Genomic DNA, 22,982 nt, shown 5'->3' with positions numbered 1-22,982 from the left:
AGCCGGAGGCTGCTCCAAGGGGTCTCATTCATCTCCCCGGGGTAACGTGCATCTAATCCTAGGAGCGGGCAGTTCCCGAGTAACATCATTAGACCCCATGTTAATGCACTCGGGGCCACTGGGACAGCAGCCCTTGTCAGACCTGCACTGAGTCACAGCCCCTGAACCAGAGGAAGTTGACACTTGCCCTCCTTTCCACTTGTGGGCTCATTCCAAACGGGGACTCCATGAAATCCGTTTCTGACTCCCTACTCCTTGTTGGCTCAAGTTTTGTTTTGTTCTTTTTTCTTCTCTCCCTAGAATTCCCTTCATGGGCAAAGCTGGAACAAACACAGGTGGATATTTTAAAGTGAAAGCTTCATGAAACGGACCTTATCAAGGTCCATTTCACCTTATCAAGAGATCTGGTTAATCACATACAAGGGCTAAAAAGGGCTTCTCCCCCAAGAAAAATATCAAAAGGACACTCTAAACATCGATTATTTTTCCCTCAAAGACATAGGAAAGTCCGCAAGTGCAAGGTCAGCCTTGTGAGAGGCCTCCTTTCTTGGACAGAGAGAAGGCCAGAGCTGAAGGGGCAGGAGCGCGGCCTCCACTGCAAGAGCAACAAAGGGTAAGGGCCTCTTTCAGAAACTTTAGCGCTGGGGTGCAAGTAGGACGGCAATCGTTTGAATCGATGACAGAACTCTCGTTATTCTCCTTTTCGGCCATTTTCAACACCGAGGCATTAACCAATAAATTACTAGCAAGCCTCAGAATTCCAAGTCGGCAGCAGCGCGCGGGGCGCGGATGAATAAGGCCGTAAGAAGAATCGTGCGCTGGTCAGCCAAAATGGCCACTTTCACATGGCTGAGGGCCACCGGCTCCCTGTCACCAGGGCATCTTAAGGCGGGGCGGCCGGAAAGACCCTCAGGCATAGCTTGAGGACAAAACCTCCGCCGATTCCCGCAGTCACCGCTGGGGGACGCGACCTCGCGGCCAGATAGCCCGGTCAACGGTCGGAAGGGAGGTGCCATGTCACAGCAAGGGGAACAGGCCCATAAAGTCCACGTCGCATTTCCTCCCACTCCGAACACGGAAGGGCACGAGGACGCGGTATACTCGCATGTCCACTTTATCCCTTGTTATAAGTGCTTAAGATAACTAAATATTCGCAGGAGGGGCGAATCCGCTTCCGCCCCCTGCCTCGCAGAGTGGTTCAGCCCGAGCTCCCGCGTCCGCGCACCGCCCCTTCTGCCTGCCTCCGCGCGAGTGGCGCAGTGGCGCGCGGCGCCGAGGGGCGGGGCTCGGGCCGGGCGCGCGCTGGCGCTGTGTATAAATACTGGGCCGCACCGCCCGCCGCCTCGTTCGCTCCGCGCCGCCCGCCCGAGCAGATTAGAGCGCTGTCCTCTTGTGCACTTCGCAGCCGTTGCCTCGCCGCTCCCTTTTTCCTCAACGCCGCTTAATACTCACCGCTACGAACCCCAACATGAACGGGCAGCTCAACGGTTTTCACGAGGCGTTCATCGAGGAGGGCACGTTCCTCTTCACCTCAGAGTCTGTGGGGGAAGGCCACCCAGGTGAGGTGACGGGCCCTGGAGGGAAGTGAGAGGCGGGGCGTGGGCAGGGCCGGGCCCGGCCGGCCGAGTCCGGCCGGCGACGGTGCCCGTGCTAGTTGCCTTCACCCGCCGGGCGGTGGGAAGAGCGGCGGCCGCGCGCCTTCCTCGTGGCGCCGCCGGTGCCGAGCGCGTGGCCGCCGCTCCCCTCCCCCTTCCTCCCCTGCCCTCTCCTCCCCTCCCTTCCCATCCGGCCGCGCGCCTCGGCATGCGGAAGATTCTAGAAAACGAGAAGGGCGGGGGCCGGGACAGCTGTGCTCTACCCAGGGAGGGCACTATTTCCTCATCTCCGCCCTGCCGTCTGAAAGCCCTCGAGTGGGCGACCGGCCCCGAGAGCTCGCCGCCGGCCCTCGGGAGCGCGCGCCCCGCATTGCAGCCGCAACCACGTGTTTGCCGCATGTGGCATCCGGGCGAGGGGGAGCCGTCGGGCTACCGGAGCGCTCGGGTGTGCGGAGTGGGGGGCCCGTGCCTCGGGACGTCTGCCGAGTCCGTTAATTCTTGCCTTGGGCCATTACGGTACCCAGGAGAATACGGATGTGTCCTTCGGCAGTATATGGCCTTGCCGTCAAGGTGACAGCCTCCAACTAAATATAGCGCGGGTTGGGGAAGGCCTGCCTTATTTGGACCATGTTTGAAAAGGATTGGAAGCATGAATTAAGTGTAAGCTGCCATTGGGTTGGATTTCCCTTTAAAGTCTTTGGTGCTTTACCGTTGGGCAGGGTTTTACCGAACATCTCCTTCTCTGGGCTTTGTCCACTAGTCCGCCATTATGGAGATCAATTTACACGTGAACGAGTAAAGCTATTTCAAGGAACTTTGAATCTCAGTCTAGTAAAGACGAGTCTTTTGCTCTACTGGTTCTACCTTTTCTTAGGATGACCACAGTGATCTGGTAATCTAGTCTAATGGCTTTAAAGATGCATTTCTCTAGTAAGTCTCCTGTGCCTATGATGAAATCCCACAAGCAGCCCAGTGATCTAGGAGAGGACAGACCCCAAGATCCTGATGAGTGAAGGTCAGGTGTTCTGGTGTGGGTTACCCACCTTCCCTCAGTTTTGAGAATTTGACAGGTTATTTGGCCCACCTTTTATTAATTTAATACTTTAAGTCAGGCGTTTATACCAGTTTGTAGATTAAGTCTTGAACTTCTGATTTGACTGCAATGTACATTTTGCTTTAATTGTTCCGGATGATTGTAGAAAATTCAGGAAAGTGATCTCTCTGGGAGAGGGATTTCTGTTCTCTCTGTTTTTAATAAATGGTGATACAGTCGGGGAGGAAACAAGGATTCAGAATACATGGGACATTTCCCAGTCTATTCAGCTCCTATTCCTGGACTACTCCTTTGGCAAATCAAAAATGTTTCCCTGCTTTGCTTTTGGGTTTGAGGATAAACACTTCAATTTGATTAACTTGAGTTATATGGCTGTTCTGCATAACAGTGGAAATTGTTCTGCCTGGGAACTTAATTTTTCAAAATGTCTGAAATACTTAAGAGATGGAATAGAGTCCTCCTAAGGTGTAAAGTGCATATATCACAATGAATTTAAATATGTTAAACGTGCTGGGTATTCTGGCTAATCTGAATTGGTGAGCTTGTGGTGCAGCTATATTAAGACTATGGTATCAAGTTTTCAAGTAACATGCAGTATTATATCCAGCATTTATTCTTCAGTCAAAAGGTTTCTGGTAAAGCAGTGCTCTATTTAGCAGTTAAGATCTCCATACTTTGAATTGCTGAATTGTATGCTTGAAAATGGTTAAGTTCGTAAATTTGTGTTCTGTAGGTTTCACCACAATTTTTGAAAGAAAGCTTTCCCAAAGATCTTTACAGCTGTGTTTATAAGGGCATGACAGTGAGATTGTCTGTTGACCATGAGACAAATTGAGACAAATTTTTTCCCCAGATAAGATTTGTGACCAGATCAGCGATGCTGTCCTGGATGCCCACCTTCAGCAGGACCCTGATGCCAAAGTGGCTTGTGGTAGGTTCTAAACATTGCTTACCAACTGATGAAAAGGTAATCTCATGGAAATTACTTTGTAAGAGTGGCATTTGATTGTGCATTTCTCTTTTATTAGAAACTGTTGCTAAAACTGGAATGATCCTTCTTGCTGGGGAAATTACGTCCAGAGCTGCTGTTGATTACCAGAAAGTGGTTCGTGAAACCATTAAACACATTGGATATGATGATTCTTCCAAAGGTGTGTTTTAATGAATTGGCTTTTCTAAGCTCATTTTTCCGGATATTTTCAACACTCTCTAGCTCTTTTACTTTAAAGTTTATTTATTTTGAGAGAGAGAGTCTGAGTGCATGCCAACAGGAGGGGGAGCAAAAATCCCAGACAGGCTCCTTGACCTGTCAGTGCAGAGTCTGACGTGGGGCTTGATCCCACATGAGATCTCAGTTAGCGAAAACAAGTACTAATGCAGGTCTTTCCTAAAAGTGAAGTGATGAAACCATAACTTTCAAAACGTGGGGGAATACCTGTATTTGATTTCTATAGCAGTATTTGAAATTTCAAATAACTTGTAAATAGAAGGCATGGGTATTGCTATGGTTTTTTTTTTTTTTTCTCCTTTTTCTTAAGACATTGTTTTGTTTGTAGGGTTTGACTACAAGACTTGTAATGTGCTGGTAGCGTTGGAGCAACAGTCACCAGATATTGCTCAAGGTGTTCATCTTGACCGGAATGAGGAAGACATTGGTGCAGGAGACCAGGTAGCTTGGTAGACTCTATTTGCATCTCTTCTAATGTGAAATTGTGAAGCTTGGATTGATCACATTGGTGACTTTTTCCTTTTTTAGGGTTTGATGTTTGGTTATGCCACTGATGAAACGGAGGAATGTATGCCTTTAACTATTGTCTTAGCACACAAGCTCAATGCCAAACTGGCTGAACTACGCCGCAATGGCACTTTGCCTTGGTTACGCCCAGATTCTAAAACTCAAGTAAGTGATGATCATAAAGATAGATTACACATACCGCTTTGGCACAGAACATCAGTAATGTTTTTACTAAAGACTAGTATTTATCTTGTTGTATTGTCACTTAGCTTTGCCTTGGTTCTCTATCCTATCTAGTAAACTGATGTTCTGATCATTTGCTTTGCCTTCAAGGTGACTGTGCAGTACATGCAGGATCGAGGTGCTGTGCTTCCCATCAGAGTCCACACAATTGTTATATCTGTTCAGCATGATGAAGAAGTTTGTCTTGATGAGATGAGGGATGCCCTAAAGGAGAAAGTCATCAAAGCTGTTGTACCTGCAAAATACCTTGATGAGGACACAATCTATCATCTACAGCCAAGTGGCAGATTTGTTATTGGTGGGCCTCAGGTAAGGCCTTGCAGTATCAATTCCATTTACTTTTTTGGATTTTCTGTAATGGTTACTTGCAAATTTGGCTGCTACCACCTTTTTTTCTAGATTTGTTAAGTCTGCATGTGAATTTTCTGAGGATGTTTGTTGAGTGATACAGAAATAGGTATTTAGGAAGCTTGATCTAGAACCATTTATTGGAAAGGATTAGGCATAAAGTGACTTGAATTCTTTAATTTCAGGGTGATGCTGGTTTGACTGGCCGGAAGATCATTGTGGACACTTATGGTGGTTGGGGAGCTCATGGAGGAGGTGCCTTTTCAGGAAAGGATTATACCAAGGTGGACCGTTCAGCTGCTTATGCTGCTCGTTGGGTGGCAAAATCCCTTGTTAAAGGAGGTCTGTGCAGAAGGGTTCTTGTGCAGGTATATACTTTCTTACATAATTGGAATGATTAGAAGGCATGCTAGTGGGAGGGCTTATAGTGTAGTTACTTCTGTTTTTTAAATACCAGCGTATTGTACAAATGGGTGGGTCTCTTAATCACTGACTTTTATGACATTTGAATCCTTTTAGGTCTCTTATGCTATTGGAGTTTCTCATCCATTGTCTATCTCCATTTTCCATTATGGCACCTCTCAGAAGAGTGAGAGAGAGCTATTAGAGATTGTGAAGAAGAATTTTGACCTCCGCCCTGGGGTCATTGTCAGGTAAAGATGGTAAAGCCTATTGTTAGTGAAAAATGAGGGGGTGTGTGTGTGTGTGTGTGTGTGTGTGTGTGTGTGTGTGTGTGTGTGTGTATTTTGAGATCTGTTCAAATCGGAGAAGGTGAAGGTGGGTGTGAAGACTCCTCAAGTGGGGAAACCTTTTAATTCCTAGAACGGTTGATGTTACCTAAGTTGCCTTTAGTAAAGGCTTATATTAAGAAAAATCTAAAATTACAGTGTTCCATTGCTTAGATTAACCACCCTAGAAAAAGTCTTTCACGTTTGATATTGGGCTTTGTGCTCATGTTATCTAGGGATGTTTATTTTACTTAAATTAGTACAGATAAGTGGGGATATTTATTCAAGACCGCTATAAAGAAAATATAAACAGGGTTTGGGCATGGGACCTTGGTAAGTATGCCATGATCTCAGATGAGCTTTTTGACACTTGGAATTTCTCAGAATAATGACAAATTTTCATATTTGTTGAGCCAAGGATGGAAAAACAAGAACTGTAGTTACTAATAAGGACTGTGCGAGGAGTTTGGACACCAGGGAAGTAACAAACACTTCTGCCACAAACTTTTTTCCTAGCAAACCCCAGAGAACTGAACTCATTTGCCAGAACTCTTGAAAATGAGTCTTGCTGATTGTTTTGCTTTATTTTAATTGAATGCTACATATTAAGTTACGGACTTGTATATTCCAGGGATCTGGATCTGAAGAAGCCAATTTATCAGAGGACTGCAGCCTATGGCCACTTTGGTAGGGACAGCTTCCCATGGGAAGTGCCCAAAAAGCTTAAATATTGAAAGTGTTAGCCTTTTTTCCCCAGACTTGTTGGCGTAGGCTACAGAGAAGCCTTCAAGCTCTGAGGGAAAGGGCCCTTCTTCCTAAATTTTCCTGTCCTCTTTCAGCTCCTGATCAGTTGCAGTCACTCTAGTCAATGACATGAATTTTAGCTTGTGTGGGGGACTGTAAGTTGGGCTTGCTATTCTGTCCCTAGGTGTTTTGTTCACCATTATAATGAATTTAGTGAGCATAGGTGATCCATGTAACTGCCTAGAAACAAACCAACAACACTGTAGTAAATAATGCTTTGAAATTGAACCTTTGTGCCCTATCACCCAACCTTCTAAAATCCTAATTGCATTGACTTTCCCACCAAATGCTGAAAATGTCCTGTAATGTGCACGTAAAGTATTTGTAGTTCCATTATAGCCTGTCTGGCAATGCCATAGCCCTGTCAGCATGAATTTGTAATGTCTTGAGCTCTATTCAGAATGTGAAGCCTTCCCTTATCTTCCTTATAACTTGATCCATTTCTAATTATGTAGCTCTTTGTCAGGGAGTGTTCCCTATCCAATCATTCTTGCATGTAACGCAAGTTCCAGTTGGAGCTCTAGCCTGACGTTAAAAAAAAAAAAAAAAAGGCAGTTACCATTAAACCATCTCCCTGGTGCTTATGCTCTTAATTGCCATCTCTTAAATAGCACCAAATCAAAATCTCTCCACTTTTCAGCTGTCTTTTGGAGGACGTACGTAATAAGGTTTTTATTTAGTAAACCAATCCTATGCATGGTTTCAGCACTAGCCAAACCACCAACTCCTAGCTCTAGAAAAACAGGCACTTGGCACCCTTGTGATGTCATACAGAGAAGTCACAGGGCAGTACCTGAGGGTCTGTAGGTTGCACACTTTGGTACCAGATAACTTTTTTTTTCTTTATAAGAAAGACTGAGTACTCCACACTGCACAATAATTCCTCCCAGGGTTTTAACTTTGTTTTATTTTCAAAACCAGGTCCAATGAGCTTTCTGAACAGCTGGTGTAGCTACAGAGAAACCAGCTTCCTTCAGAGAGCAGTGCTTTTGGCGGGGAGGAGGAAATCCCTTCATACTTGAACATTTTCTAATTGCTTATTTATTGTATTCTGGGGTATGGCGTAAGTACAGAGAAGCCATCACCTCAGATGGCAGCTTTTAAAAGATTTTTTTTTTTTTTTTTTTTTTTTTTTTTTCCTCAACACCATGATTCCTTTAACAACATGTTTCCAGCATTCCCAGGTAGGCCAAGGTGTCCTACAGAAAAACCTTGGGTTAGACCTACAGGGGGTCTGGCTGGTGTTAATAGAAGGGAGGGCAGAGCTGGTGCGGCTGGCCATGGAGAAAGCTGACTTGGCTGGTGTGGTACAGAGAAGCCAGCTTGTTTACATGCTTATTCCATGACTGCTTGCCCTAAGCAGAAAGTGCCTTTCAGGATCTATTTTTGGAGGTTTATTACGTATGTCTGGTTCTCAATTCCAACAGTTTAATGAAGATCTAAATAAAATGCTAGGTTCTACCTTAATTGTGTCCATTATTCTTTGGTTTGAATATGACCTGAGAACATACTCCTTATCCCTGAATAATTGTAATCCTTCCCATGGTTCAGGGAAATCACCTCAAACCCCTTCATCCAGGACTGCAGGCGTTTCAATAGGTTTGTATATCCTATTCCTAGCACTAAGAAAAACCTCCCAAGATCTTCCCTGTCTAGCATTGCTTTTTTTGGTCGACGCAGTGGACAAAATCTATATGTCCTTACTATGTAGCAGCTACTTAACTGCCAGTAACATTTAAAAACTGTCCAAGATTAAGGATGTAAAAGGGACAGTAATGTTTAGTCTTGAAAATTTAAACCTCTTTTCATCTTTCCAATGTAGGGGGGAAAAGTTTATTATGCCTGAAGTGTTAATCCCTTTATTATAAACAGGTGTTAAAGGCTGCAAGTTCCATGTTCAGTACATGACACAGCAAAATTTGAGCAGTGGTGAGGGGCCAGCTTCTAAACATTTTGTGAGCTACAGTGAAAAATTGAGCGCAATTACAGTGATGATGTTACTACAAGTTTCTAAAACCCTTATTCTAAATTTGTGGCAGTTTGTAGGGGTTCACAACAGCTTGAACCATCCCTTTTTAACCAGGAGCTAAAAGTAGAGACCGGAGCCACTTGGCACAGGTTTACACCAGCATGTATGCAATCATGTGGTTCATCTTTACTGTTGATCTTAAAATGTGAAACCCAAAAGAATGCTTGATTACACCTATCTAGAGGCTTAAATATAACTATATTGGCAGGGGGGCAAGGTTAAGTCCTGGTATCGTTTAAAGTTTCAAAAAGCTCTTAGATGCCAGTGCACTGCTGGCCAAATAAGGGGGATAGGGATGCACTGGATGCCTATAGGCGGTCGGATAGCACTAGAGAAATTAAGGTTAGGTTCAGTATTTGCTTCTGCCTAACGGGAAAAAATTATTTAAAAAATGAGGGTGAAGAAATAGTGACCAGCCCAGGGAGAAGAGTAGAAGCAAAGGTAAAATGGAGTGATGGTGATTATAAGTGGTTGAAGATCAAAGCATGAATATGGTATGGGAGGAAAGCTCAATGTGCAGGTTAAAAGGAAATCTGTACTGGACTTTATACAGTTTAAAGGAACAACTTGGTCTGGGACAAATGCTGAGAGGAGAAATAGAACACTAAGGCCTAGCAAAAAGGACATTGATAGTCCATTTCCATAACAGCTGCACAAGACCTGATTTCTAGTGAAATCTGAATCCAGATTTACTGTTGAATAGCTTTTTTTAAACAGTATTAAGATGACCACCTGTCCTCTCCATCCCATCCCAACATTTTCATTGGGAAGAAGAGGTGATGCACTAACAGGTTTGGGACAGTAGCATCCTTGCCTATATTACAACTACCACGGAGTCCCTTCCCCAAAAAGCAGTCATGTAATGGGCAGGGCGTGGGGGGACTGCAGGGGAAGAGATGGCTGAACTTAAAAGGACACGGTGCCGAGGTATATTGTGTCACAGATCTGCAAAACTATTGAAAACCAGTGTTTCCCCACACTTATCAAGTGACCAAGATACCTCGTGGCACTGTTATTGCTAGCTAACCCACACAAATGCCTTGTAAGAATGAGGTCCCACTTGACTTCAGTGGGATGCGCTTATTCAGGCCCAACTTGCACAACTGTATCTGCTCAGGTCTGTCTCCAACTAGATTAGAACGCAGAGGTAGTAGAAATGAATAGATTCAAGAGGTAGAACTGATGCAACCTGAAATTTAAGAAATGTGAGAAAAAAGGAAGAATCAAGGCTGAGGACTCAGGTGGCTTGGTCAAAAAATGCCATTCACTAATGAGAAGGAGGCCTGAGTTGGGGATGAATAGAAGTTGTTAGAGTTTGAAAGCTTTGTGGGATATCCAGATGGAGCTAGTTAGATACATAGGTCTAGGGCGCAGGAGAGAAATTTAGGCAGCATCACTGGAAACCACTGGAGAGGACATCATCATCCCAAGTGTGTACAGTGAGAAGGCAGCTGCCTAGGAAAGACCCCCTGAGACCACTGTCCAAGGAAGTAGGGTACGGTGGGGTGGGGTGAGGCATGGGAAGCGAAGCCTGAAAACACAGATGTAATCCTTTATCAAAGTTACTGGGACTGCCAATATACTGCCATGACCGTCTTTACTGCAAGACCATGAGCACCCAGAGCAGGGGCCTTTTTTCTTCCTTTTTCTCTATGCATTCTTACTTTCTAGCCCAATGCCAGGCTTTTGAGTTTTCAAGGAATTGAGGTGCCTCCTGTGTCCCCCTGTACATCGAAGCCTACAAAATAACGGCAAACATGCCTTAATCCCTCACCAAGTTTGGTTAATTCTCTTTACATCACTTTGTGCTCACAAAAGGGTAGAAGGATGCTAAAATTTAATTTTGAGAGAATGCTAAAGCTTATTTTGAGAGAGCTAGTACCAATCATCTAAATTTCCTTATTTAACTTGGTCCTACCTATTCTCATAGCTGCTACTGAAAAACTCACTGGCTATAATAGGAACAATAAAGGAACCACAACAGTAGGGAAGAGAAAATTACTCTGTGCGTTTAGAACTTGATCACCATCCTAATCTTACCTGTAATTAACAAGACAAGTTTTAGGCTAACACTATTTCATGATTCTTGTCCGTGAGTCTGCAAATTACAAGAGGCAGGGTACATCTCTTATGAGGGTTGTCTTTGAAATTATACGATCTCTGAGCCTTACTTTCTCCAACTGTAAAATAGGGGACTACTGGCCACTAAGGGTTAAATGAAATAATGAAGGCATATAACAAGTACTTGAGAACAGTTTGGCATTATTGTTATCATGGCACATAAATCTCTTTCCCCAAGGAGCTGGTCACTTTAAACCTGACTCTTAGCCCTTTATGCTAGAATGGCTGTCCTAGCCCCTCAACCTTGAATTGATAAATTTTATCCTTGCTTTACTTTCTTGGCTCCTCTAAGATATCCTCTCTGAATTTAAAAGAACTATGAATAAAGAAGAAAAATATATAAAATATCAATTTCTTCACATTTCCAATGCATAGGTTGACGGTCCTATGACTGGCTGCTCCCACATCTGTACCAAACATCTGCCCCCCCTCAGAACTCTGAGTGCACAGGGTCAGAATTTGGCTCAGGGGGATCAGAATTCGAAGAATCTGTGTTTGAATGACTTGACTCTCCAACTGGCTCAAAGGGTCGCAAGTTTGCATAAGTCACCTCTTGGGCCAGCTGCTCCAGGGAAGGGCGGCCTAATACCAGATTTCGAAGTGAGATACAAGTCATCAGGAAGCTGAAAAAGAAGAAAAAGGCCAGCCAGTCCAAACTCCTGTTTCTACATAGGGATTCCTGCTGAACCCCTCATGGCCACCTGGTCCTACCTTCTTTCACTCAGGCATAAATGAAAATCTCCCCCCGGTGACCCACCCATCCCAGCTGGAAGGGCACACCACTCCTTATATGGTCCAGTAAAGGATTCTAGAGTGAGGTAGGAATAACCCACAGGGAGGCTGGCGGTGAGCTGAGGCAGAACAAGACGGCAGGCCATCAGACACAGATCATTCAGTCTTCCATTACATCAGGGGGAAAAGAATGGAGAGGAAAAAGTATTTAGCACTAGACTGTCCTTTCTTGGGATTGTCCCTCCCGTTACCTTCACCAGAGAAAATTTACCCAACTTGCAAACATCTGACGGCAATGACCAGTACTGCTGTCAGTATAACTCACCTGCGGCGAAAGATATAGAGCTTCCGTAGCAAGAAGCGGAAGAGCCGCTCATGGAAAGGGGTATTTCTCCGGCGTTCAAGCTCTTGGAGCCGTCGCTGGCGTCTAAGAAAAGTCTGAACCAGAGGTGTTGGCTCAGGGCCCCCTTTTACTTCCCCTTCCAGCAGAGGTTGCAGTTCTGGAGGTAGAGGCCCCATTTCTGCCCAGAAGATGGCAAAAAGAGGAATCACTGAGGTCATTCTCTCTTTTAGAACTCTCCTTTCACCAGCCAGAAACTTCAAGTTCATTCTTTAGTGGCTAGATCCTCATTCACAACCCTGACTTATAACCAGGTGCTTTCTTAGCCCAACTCTTCATATACTCACCAGTTCCATTCTCCACCTTCTCCTTTAATTCTTGCAGATATGCCAGGTCTTGCTCCAGTGCAAGCTCCGTAGTGTTGACATAGATGTACATGTAGCAGGAAGGACTGGGTGACATCGTATATACCTTATGGTACTCACCAGCAGGCAACTGACAAGGGAAAAGAAATGGACATACTTCACTCTCTAACCTTTCCCAGGCAGCCTATGGGCTTCCTACATTCCCCACCCCAACCCACCCCCCCTTCCCCCCTACCTAGACATCTTTCTTTTCATTGTATTTTGGAGTCCGAAGGAACTGACTTCTAGAATCCTGGATGAGGCTGTTCACAGCCCTGGGGACCCTTGATTTTTGAGCTCCCACTTTGGAGTCTATAGTAAATCGACTCCACTCATCTAAACTTTTCTGCCATTGTTAATTCCAGCAAAATACCTGCATTTTTTCTCCCTCCTGAAGAGTCTGATTCTTTTGTTCTGCCACCAGCTCCACAATCACCTCCCCCTGCAGCAGCTGAATGCTAGTGTTGCCCAGGTCTTCACTCACAAAATTCTCCAGATGCAGCCCTGCCAGGGGCAACAAAGTTCCCCAGCTTACCCCATGGAAGATGAAATAATTCCCTTTACCACTACCACCCTTCAGGTCGCAAGAACATTCCTCCCATCAGGAATGCCCCTCCCCTCTCCATCACAGGCAATGTCGCTGGCCAAGGAAACCACAGGGAAAAACAGCAAAGGTTCTTTGCTTTCCTCCATACCAGGGAAATCTGCAATGAAAACCACCTCAGTGTGGTTGTCCAGGCTGCTCTTGATTTCCTGTAACTTGGTCCTCCAGGGAGACAGGTCCATCAACAGTGGCTGCAGCCAAGATGTACGCTGGAATGGGGACCAGGCGGCCTGCACGATGTCCACACGAGGGTCAAAAATCCTTAGGAAAGAAAACCATGTTCTAAAGAGACCACAGCACCTACCCACCAGAATTTCTGGTTCTGTTCCCTTCATCACTGCTCCCAGATAGAGGGAACAGGGTTTCCAAACAGAAGAAATGGCTTATGTCAGCATATTATTGCCAGTCTGGGGCAGAGAGAGAAGGAGAAAGAGATTCTGGAGCATTGGGAAGAATGGGGGTTAGTGGCCACCTGAGGAGAATTGTGTTAACAGCATCTTAGGAAAAAAAAAAAAAAAAAAAAAAAAAGTCAGTTACCTTTTCTGCTGGTTGATGGTGCCCCCTGCTGGAAACAATCAGCTATGCCCACAACCAAGTCAACAGGGACATGCACCAGAGGACAGACAGCCTTTCAAGCAAGACAACACTGGGGAGCATGGGCTGTTCATCTTGGCAAAAGGAGTGGGACTTCATTTTTCCCCTTCTCTGTTCCCTGTGCCCACCTCTGCTGGAAGCGGTCATTGATGGAGACCCAAATATCAAAGTAGATCTGGGGCTCAGTGACATTGTACTTGGGAAGCAGTTGGCTCAGGCAAGTAGCATATTGCTTCAGCATGTCTGCATGATCCTTCCATCGTCGGCTCTGTGTGAATACCTGCCCCAAACCCCCACATTAGTCCCACCTCATCATTATCAACCTCCCAGATGGGTCATGCACTGTCAATGGCACTAAGAGAGTCCTGTCTGGTGCCTATTTTGACCAGGAAAAAAAAAACCCTGAACTCGTCTCTGGGGAAGAATTGTTTATTGCTGGGCTTGATATACTTACCTTTCCTAAATCTAATTTCAATTCAAAGGAAGTGAATGACACTGCCCTATTTGAACTCACACAAAAGAAGAGTCAACCTGGCTCCTGAGAGGACAGAGTGGGCAGAGCGGACCCAAATTTGTTTTATTTTATAATTATATTTAGGACCAAATCAGACCCCAATGCTCAAGGGAGCTCTGAAGAACAGTAAGTTGTCAGCATCAGACATCTCACCCCAGGGTTAAGGTAGCCCAGCTCGCCAGTGCGGCCGTCACGGTAGGTGATCTTCACGTGCTGGTGGGAGCGCGAGTGTACCATCATGTCCCAGGAATAGCCATACAGCCCATTTGTCCAGTTGTTATAGCCCTGAAAAAGCAGGACAGAGGCAATCAGCCCAACAGTTCTCCTAACCCCATTCTCAACCGACACGGCCCCATACTTCCCTAACGTTGTGACCTCTGCCACTTCCCAACCTAACCCCCAGCCCACACATACCTGGGTGAGGAAATGAGAATAGGGCAGGAAGAGCTGCTCCAGGAGGTAGAGCAGGGTGAAGGCGGCACCGAGCTGATGGCGCAGCCCTGGCTTCTGGCCACCTTTGGCTCGGCTCCTCTTATATACGCAGGACACACTGGGCTGAGGGGCAGCCTTGAGGGGCAGCAGTTCTTGCAGCCTTTCAGGGAAGTGAGATACTAGCTTCCGGGGCCACTCAGGGTAGCAGAAGAGAGGGCTGCTGGCGAGCATGACGTACGGGAACATACCTAGGAAGGCAGGGAGAAAATAAGCGTTTCAGGAGTTTGGTTGCAGGGAACATGGGTAATCCCCTCCACTCCCCTACTTCAGGAAGCCTCTCCCAGGTATTCTACTTGTGACGAAAGAAGTTCTTAACTAGAGGATTCTTACTTCCCCGAGATTCCTTCCTACACAACACGCTAGTTGAGCCCAGAGGCCCCAGTCCTCTCTTCCTGTTTACTGCCATTTTCCAGTGACTACATCTGGCTCAGTTTAACTCCAATTCCCGTCACCATCTCCCACTCCCAGACAATGTCTCCGGCCAGTCCCTCCCCGCAAACCTGTGGCTTCCCATCTCCTACCAGACCACAGGTACTGACCGATGCTGAAAAGCTGGGAATTCATGCAGTGGAAGTAGGACACGAAGAGGAGGCCAATGGACCTCGAGGCATCAAAGAAGAGCAGGAAACCGGCTGAGAGGTCGAGCAGCAGTCCACACCAGTGCACCACTAGCAGACTAGTCATCTCCTCGGACAATACCAGTCTGTAGAGACCAGGAACAAATGTCAGGCACCAGCCCACCGGAGAACCCAGCATTCACAGCAAACTCCACCACCCTGTCCTTGCCAAAGGATGTACCATAGCAGGTGGGTAGAACTCTGCACAAAGACACCCTATGGGAGTTTCCAACCCCTTTTCATTTCCACGCACTTTAGCGGTTCAATTTTTTTCCACATGCCCTATGTAATAAGTTAGGGCAGATTCCACAGAGCAAATCTGATTGAGAAGTGAGTGTACTTTGGGGAGTAGGTGTTTTTTTTTTAACGTTTATTTTTATTATTTTTAAAAAAGAAATTTTTTTTTAACATTTATTCATTTCTGAGAGGTGGAGAGAGACAGAGCATGAGTACGGGAGGGGCAGAGAGAGAGGCAGACACAGAATCCAAGGCTGGCTCCAGGCTCTGAGCTGTCAGCACAGAGCTTGATGCAGGGCTCGAACTCACAGACTGAGATCATGACCTGAGCTAAAGTCAGATGCTTAACCGACTGAGCCACCCAGATGCCCCTAATGTTTATTTTTGAGACACACACACACACACACACACACACACACACACACACACATACACACACAGTATGAGCGGGGAAGGAGCAGAGAGGGAGACAGAATCCAAAGTAGGGTAAGCTGTCAGCACAGAGCCTGATACAGGGCTCAAACCTACGAACCGTGAGATCATGACTTGAGCCAAAGTCTGAATCTTAACTGACTGAACCACCCAGGAACCCCGGGAGTAGATTCTTCATGGAGTTTATAAATGAGAAGAAACTGGGGTACCTGGGTGGCTCAGCTGGTTAAGAGTCCGACTTGGGTTCAGGTCATGATCTCGTGGTTCCTGGGTTCCAGCCCTACATGGGGCTGAGTGCAGAGCCTGCTTCTGATTCTGTCTCCCTCTCTCTGCCCCTCCTCCCCAGCTCATTCTCTCTGTCAGAAAATAAACATTTAAGAAGGAAGAAAGGAAGGAAGGGAGGGAGGGAGGGAGGGAGGGAGGGAGGGAGGAAGGAAGGAAGGAAGGAAGGAAGGAAGGAAGGAAGGAAGGAGGGAAGGAAGGAAGGAAGGAGGGAAGGAAGGAAGGAAGGAGGGAAGGAAGGAAGGGAGGAATTTTAAAAGGTGAATGCCTGACAGGGGCACCTGGGTGGCTCAGTGGATTAAAGCATCCGACTCTTGATTTCATCTCAGGTCACGATCCCACAGTTCATGAGTTCGAGCCCTGCGTCAGGTTCCACACTGAACGTGCAGAGCCTGTTTGGGATTTTTCTCTCTCTCCTTCTCTCTCTGCCCTTCCTGTGCAAGGGCTCACTCTTTCTCAAAATAAATAAACATACTTAAAAAATAAAAAAATAAAAAGTGAATGCCTAACATAATAAAGTCAAACTTTTGGAACTGGGAAAGAACAGGGAAAAAGAAAGAATAAAGTAAAAGAGGCAAGGAAAAACAGAAGGAAAGGAGAATTCAAGAGAGGCAAACCTCCGTTTTCTAAAGAGCTTGCAACAATGATTTGTCAGGGCAGGGCCACTGACTGTCCATCTATGTACACTGGCTGAGGAGTTCCGGCGAGAGGCCGGGGCGGCAACACAAGGCACCACCTATGGCGGCTGCAGGGAGCACGGACTCATTCACCAACTCACTTCATTCTGACTTTCGTCTTTTAGTTTGTTCCCTTTGTTCTTGCCCAGGGACAGGTAGGCCTAGATCTTTCGGTATCACTGACTCTGCCTTCTGCTGAATAGGAAGATGAGTGGCCAGAGGAAAGCATGTGGCAAATTCAGGCAAAGCAGGGAGGGCAGTTGTTACCATAAGCCTGGGGGAGGTGAGTCACCTGCTGTGTACCTGTGCCTCAACGAAAACTCTGCCCTGACTGCCACTCACTTGAAGGGACTGAAGAGCCAGTGCCGGGACAGGTACTCCATGGAATAGCCTTCAACCCAGTCTGCGTCCAGCTTTTTCACACCCGCAATGAAGTACACAATGAAGATCTGCAAACACAAAATGCAAAACGAACATTCAAACAAAAAAAAGAACCCCGTTTTCTACAGACTACTGGCAATAACACAAGTTCTGATCTGAGTTCAGGGCCTAAGGAAGATTAGATTCACTCAACTGGGATAGTCACTCACCCAACAAGTATTTATTGACATTCTACCAATGCCAGGCACAGTATTAGGTACCAAAGAAAGTCATGAAGCATATATCTCTCATAAGGATGTCAATCTAGCAGGGATAAAGCTCTATTCTTTCCATGACAAGGTAAGAGAACCCAGAGACTAGGGGACTGGGAACAACAGAAGAGGCGGCCTAGCTTTCCAGCAAAAGGAATCCAAGGAGGCAGAGAACAGTGGGGTCTGGCAGCAGGATGGCCACACTGACAGTGGGTATCAAAGATCACCTCCCTCTTTCCTCAAATCCTGTACCTGGCCCCGCAGCACAGCATAGTTCCAAAGGGGCACGTGGGCATTCTGCTTACGGGCATTCAGCAGGCCGTCCACAGACCTACACGAAGAGAAGCAAGCAGTAAGGAGAGCTTCTTAGTCCAGCACATTTCCACCTTTCTTTTTAAATGTAATAACCTCTCTATCCCAGGAAGTCTTCCCATATCCTCTTAGGTTCTCCGGGCTATTCTAAAGGTCTTTTAGAATTACATAAGCAAATTTAACAGTGACTAGGTCATGACAGAAATGTTACTAGTGAGTGATAATGACAAAGAGTTCAGTGTTTACCATTAGTTAGTAAATTAGTTTGTCCTAATGGAACAAATCAGGGAAGGGACCATAGTGCTAGAATATGACTGAATTTGAAAAAGAATGAATTTGAGAAGAACGGTTGAAAAGCTAAAGGTATATGTAAACGTATACTGCATTAAAAAAAAAAATTCCAAAATCCAAGACAAACTGACATTTCATAGACCTAGATGCCAGGATGTAGTGCTGGAGGGTACCTGCTAACAGCTACCTTGGGAGAGATACCCAAGACACTAAGACTAGATGTATTCTAGGGAGGCAGCAGCAAAACAGGTTTTCAAGAACACAATGAATAAGCAGAGAAGTTGGGGAAGGGGCAGTTTACACTTGTGGTCAAGAGCACTGCAGTCTGTAGTTAAGGAGACCTGGATTCTCACTTGTGCCTCTTAGCCTGGTGGATGACCTTAGGCCAATCCTTCCCTATGCCTTAGTTTCCTCATTTATAAATAGAACAGCACTATAGACCTCATGGCATTGTAATGAGGAAAAATTTAAAGTATTTAGTATAGTGTCTGGCCATGTGCAAAGCTTTCAGTAAAGGATAGGTATTTTTTCAAATTGTGTAAAAATTATAAAAATGAATCTTTTCAGGAGTATTGTCAAAACTGTCTTAATTTTATATGATCAGAGCTGGCTATTTTGAATGAATTTAAAGATTTACCAAAGGGGTATCTGTATGTTATATTAATAAATGAAAGTTAATTAATGACTGATAAATCAGTAACACACTCAACATTTGAGATTTTTTTTCCCTATACCCATCTTACTGACATTTCATATTTGCATATTTGCTTTCACTTAATGGGGAGGATCCCTAGAGATCATCCGCCCTGCCACCCTGTCTCCAAATCCCTTCACCACCTCCCATGAAAGATGGTCGCCTAAGCCGGAGGTGGGGGAGGGTTACCTCCTCCCAGGACAGCACTGCTGAGCGGCCCTGATGGGCCCTCTCCTTCTGATATGACTCTGCCTCACAGCAACCGCTACTCTTGGCTCTAACTCTGCCCCCCTGGGCTCACACAGAGAAAGTCTGCTCCCTCTTCCACATGACCACCCTTGAGGTATCTGAAAACATCTATGTCTGGCTTTAGTCTTCTCTTCTTCTAAGAGGATTACAGGAATTGGATAGATCAAGGCACCTGGGGAGATACGGAAAGAGTGGAGGGTTGGGAATGGAGCCATCTTCCTTTTTGTCATCCCAAGTGCCCCAACTCACTGATCCTTCCCCCTCCCGAATTCATCCGAATCAAAATGTGACCCTGTAACCACACTTTGCAAAGCACGGTTGAAAATATGCTTGCTGGGGCAAATTCTAGGACCTCACTGGGCCCCTATCACCAGTAACCATCCTGACCCAGCCAACCCTTCCCCCTTTCCCCTAGACTCATACCAGTAGTGGTTCGCATCCATGAATGTCAGCTGAAAGGCCAACAAACCATACAGATAGGAGTGGTTGTTCCATGACGTCTTGTCCAGGAGAAACACATACCAGTATGGCAGCAGGAATAACACACAGCTTATCCGGTAGCACAGGCCCAGCATCATGCCCAGTGCCCCTGGGATTTGTGGGGGAGAGGATTAAGAGGTCAAAGGGTCACCACAGGCCCAGCTCCCCTGGGACAGGCTGTGGGTGGGATCAAGAAAAGTCATAGGACATTTTATCATCGGGTAAAACTAAATGAAAATTAAATGTTACTCTAATATTTTAAAAAGACTTATGGGATCACAGCTCAGATGACACACAGGTCAGCAAGATGAAATTATGAATCACAGCAGAAGTGAAATAATGAACCCAAGACTTTGGTCATTCACCAGCATGCTTTGTATTTCTTTGTTTTAGGTAGGCCAGGTAATACTCCCATCTCTCCCACACTTTCCCTCACCCAGAAACATGACGGTATAGACAAGATACATCCAGTCAAGTGGTAGTGGCTGCAGGGCATCCAGCAAGGGGAAGCGGCAAACCTCCAGCCCATCCAGGTATCTTCGGTCTAGGGAGCTGAGCCCCCGTTCCTGGGGAATGTCCAACACCATCATCAGCCCTGAGAAGGTAGTCAAGGAGGGGCCGTTAGGCCTCAGCAAAGGAAGAGGTGGAATACACGGGAATACAGTGGAATGCACCCAGCTCCAGGGTCAGACTTCTTACCTAACCCTGGCTCTGCCACTCACTCATTCCCTCAACAATAATTACTGAGCGCCTACTCTGTGCTAAGCATTATGCCGGTTATGTGATCTCAGACGGCCACCGCACCTCACTGAGCTAATTCTTCATTCCCTATTTGAGAAAGGGGCTCATCTTTTACAGGGTTACAAAGAGGATTAAATGAGAAAAGTGTACAAAACACTATAAATACTGTTTAGGTTTTGATAACTTAAAGTCTGTCCTACGAGGCATAGAAAGTGTTCTAGGGTGGTGCTTCTCAAACTGTTTCACTTCCTAGCACGCCCAGAATATAGTACTTGGCTTACACACTAGAGCAAACAAAAGCAGCTACTCAGGTCAGGAGGACAGTTCCAGTTTAGGCAGGGTTTCTCAACCTCGGGACAATCACATTTTAGTCTGGTTAATTATTTGCTGGGAGGGGCTCTCCTGTGTACCATTAGGTCACAGCATCCCTGGCTCCTAAGTACACACCGGTCCGTGGCCAACTACTTCCTCTTCCCCAAGTTGTGACAAATAAAAATGTCTCCTGGACAGCAAAACTGCCACCAGTTGAGAACCACTGGGCTAAGGGGATGGATATCTCAGCACATCTGTAACCCGTTCCAAGCATCCTTGTGTGGCCTATGAGTTAGGAAACTCTGGATTCAGGATTCACAGCCAAAATGTCTGCCCTGTCACCTAGCCATTTCTCTGAGGTCTAGTCCTCAGTATAGTTACTGGGCAACTTCATGCCACAAGCAAAATGGGTCTCTGTTCTTCTGCCTCTGTATTTCCTATGACCTCAGATCATAGGATTTCTGGCCTCCAAACCCTAATCAGAGACAAAGCTGGATTTGATCCTAAACTCCACAAAGATCTCTTCCAGGATATCAGTATCTTCAGCTCTAAGGAAAAGGGAGGCAAATCACTAAGTAACCAAGAAATGCACAAAGGAGGATTGTTATTCTCTCACCCAGCACCACACTGGCCCCTCCCAGAAACCGGACTTACCAAAGAGAAAACGGAAGACGGCCAGGCTGGCAGGATCCGTTGGTCGGTTCAGCAGGGTCACCAGCCTCCCCCAGCTGGAAACATCTGTCCACTCAAAACCCAAGAGTTTCGCCATTCCGCTGCCCTGACTGGGCCCTGAAGTCCGTCCAGCCTTGTCTTTCTGTACTTTATCTGCAAACAACAGAGAAGGCGTGTGTGCAGGTGTGGGGATGGAAGTGCTTTAAAATCGACTTCTCCCCAAATCACAGAAATCACAGCCCCAACAGCCCCAGGGTTTCTGCCTACCAGGTCATCCCACAGATTCCTAAGTACTCTAACACACTTGCAGTGCAACCCCTCCTCTGGATCCTCCAATGCCCCAGAACCTCTCGCGCCCTGAGTGTCATCATCAGCCCAAATCCTCGGACTGCAATCTCTCTCTACAAGCTCCTTCCGAACAGAGGCCCCCTTCCCGGGGACCCACAGGGCAGTGCTACCGCCCCCGCCCCCGCCCCTCTGACACCAGCGTCCCTCTCTCTCTCTCTCTGTGCCGCAGGGGAGGACTCTGAGCCTACGTGAGTCCGACGGGGCCCGCGCGGACCGGGCAGACACCGCCATAGCTCCAAGGAGGTAACACCGCCACAGACGCGGCGCTGGAGCAAGGTGCGCCCGACGGATCACTTCCCTGAGCCCCGCCTCCCCGACACATCAGCACGCGCGCGGCTGGCCGCAAAGCGCCGGGACTGTCGTGGAGGGCTTTGGCCAGCTGCGCCGACTCCCTGCTTGGCGGCAAAGGGAGGAGCGAAGAGCCTTAGTGCAAGCGAGCCAGCGCCTCAGCGGGCGTCGCCTTGCTTTGTGACAGAGGAGGGGTGAGGATACCCTAGACCCGCCTCGTTTCAGCCGCCAGACCTGTCTCTCCCCCGAAGCGTTCCGAAGCCCCTCTATGCCTTCAGCCTTAAGATATCGCGGAATTCTGGCAACTTCCCTGGGCTCCTCCTGCCCCCATTAGGCGTCTCCAGGTTATGGTGTCCCTGCGGTGCTCCCAGACATGAGCGATGCGGGCGCAAATGTCAGACTGTTCCCCAGAAAGGTTGACCTCTGAGTTGAGGACACACCTCAAAGGGCTATCCCGGCATAGGGAGAGGGTGCGAGTTACTTTATTCTCTCTTCCGGTACCTGCCAGGGACCAGAGGTTTGAAATCAGCTGGGGAAGCGCACAACTGCAGAGGGGATGTAGAATATGGGCAGTGTGTAGATAAAGTGTGGTCGATCAGGGAGGATTCCTAGAGAGGTGAGGCTTGACCAGCACTGTAATATCTATTTACTGCGCTGGGATTGGCCAACTGCATCACTGGACGGCATCCTAGAACAGCGGTTCTCACATTGTTTTGGTCTCAGGACACTTTGACCCAGGTGCACATTATTGAGAACCCTAAAGAGCTTTTATTTACGTGGGTTTTCTTTTTCCACGTTTACCATATTAGAAATGTACACTGAGAAATGTTTAAAATATGTATTGATTCGCTTAAAAAGACAGAAATAAGCCCATTATACGTTTACATAAATAACATTTTAAAAAATGTTTATGTTTGAAGGAGACAGCTGGGAAGGGGCGGGTAGAGAAGATCTAAAGCAGGCTCCCCGCTGACAGCAGAGAGCCCCATGTGGGCGCTGGAATTCATGAACTGTGAGATCACGGCCTGAGCCGAAGTCAGATGCTGAGCAGACTGAGCCACCAAGGTGCCCCTACAGAAATAACGTTTTTATGCAAAAAGTATATTTCCCACAAAAAGTTACACAAGTAACACTACTACTACTACAGTAGTACTGTATTGTTTTACACGCAAATCTCTTTAATGTGTGCCTTAATTGGAAACAGCTAGATTCTCCTATCTGCTTCTGGATTTGATCTGGTGTTGAATGAAGTATATGAAGGAAATCTGGCCTCATAGATACTCAGTTGTAAAAGGAAAAAAAACATTTTAATAACTTTTTTAGATAATTGTGGGTCTCCATCTTTGATACCTCACCTAAACTTAAAACTGGTAGTTTTTTA

General features: G+C 46.4%; 2 protein-coding genes across 4 annotated transcripts; one reads left to right on the top strand and one right to left on the bottom strand.

The window, feature by feature from the left end:
• The first annotated feature begins 1,331 nt into the window (after positions 1–1,331).
• On the top strand, positions 1,332–7,974 carry MAT2A (methionine adenosyltransferase 2A). Its single transcript, XM_025931825.2, has 9 exons — positions 1,332–1,559; positions 3,503–3,580; positions 3,678–3,800; positions 4,206–4,318; positions 4,406–4,549; positions 4,718–4,936; positions 5,161–5,343; positions 5,495–5,628; positions 6,335–7,974. The coding sequence occupies exons 1-9, from the start codon at positions 1,469–1,471 to the stop codon at positions 6,435–6,437; spliced, it is 1,188 nt and encodes a 395-aa protein (XP_025787610.1). The 5' UTR covers positions 1,332–1,468; the 3' UTR covers positions 6,438–7,974.
• Positions 7,975–8,350: 376 nt separating this feature from the next.
• GGCX (gamma-glutamyl carboxylase) lies at positions 8,351–21,659 on the bottom strand. 3 transcript variants are annotated; one of them, XM_025931871.2, is made up of 15 exons: positions 21,502–21,659; positions 20,948–21,118; positions 19,677–19,835; positions 19,184–19,349; positions 17,467–17,545; positions 16,925–17,031; positions 14,877–15,040; positions 14,260–14,525; positions 13,999–14,130; positions 13,460–13,611; positions 12,829–12,998; positions 12,507–12,637; positions 12,077–12,224; positions 11,715–11,910; positions 8,351–11,280 (listed from the first exon to the last, which is right to left on the bottom strand). In XM_025931871.2, the coding sequence occupies exons 1-15, from the start codon at positions 21,542–21,544 to the stop codon at positions 11,088–11,090; spliced, it is 2,277 nt and encodes a 758-aa protein (XP_025787656.1). In that variant the 5' UTR covers positions 21,545–21,659; the 3' UTR covers positions 8,351–11,087. The 3 variants fall into 3 exon arrangements, with proteins under 3 accessions (XP_025787656.1, XP_086556792.1, XP_086556791.1); XM_086700666.1 differs by lacking the exons at positions 19,677–19,835; positions 20,948–21,118; positions 21,502–21,659 and adding an exon at positions 18,701–18,932 and having other exon boundaries at positions 19,184–19,343; XM_086700665.1 differs by lacking the exons at positions 19,184–19,349; positions 19,677–19,835; positions 20,948–21,118; positions 21,502–21,659 and adding an exon at positions 18,701–19,176.
• Between the last annotated feature and the right edge of the window lie 1,323 nt (positions 21,660–22,982).

This window comes from Puma concolor, chromosome A3, assembly GCF_028749965.1.
Source record: "Puma concolor isolate L17-30 chromosome A3, mPumCon1.1.hap2, whole genome shotgun sequence".
NCBI classification, from domain to species: domain Eukaryota; kingdom Metazoa; phylum Chordata; class Mammalia; order Carnivora; family Felidae; genus Puma; species Puma concolor.
The sequence above is the reverse complement of the archived record's forward strand: the minus strand, read 5'-3'. Positions and strand labels throughout refer to the sequence as shown.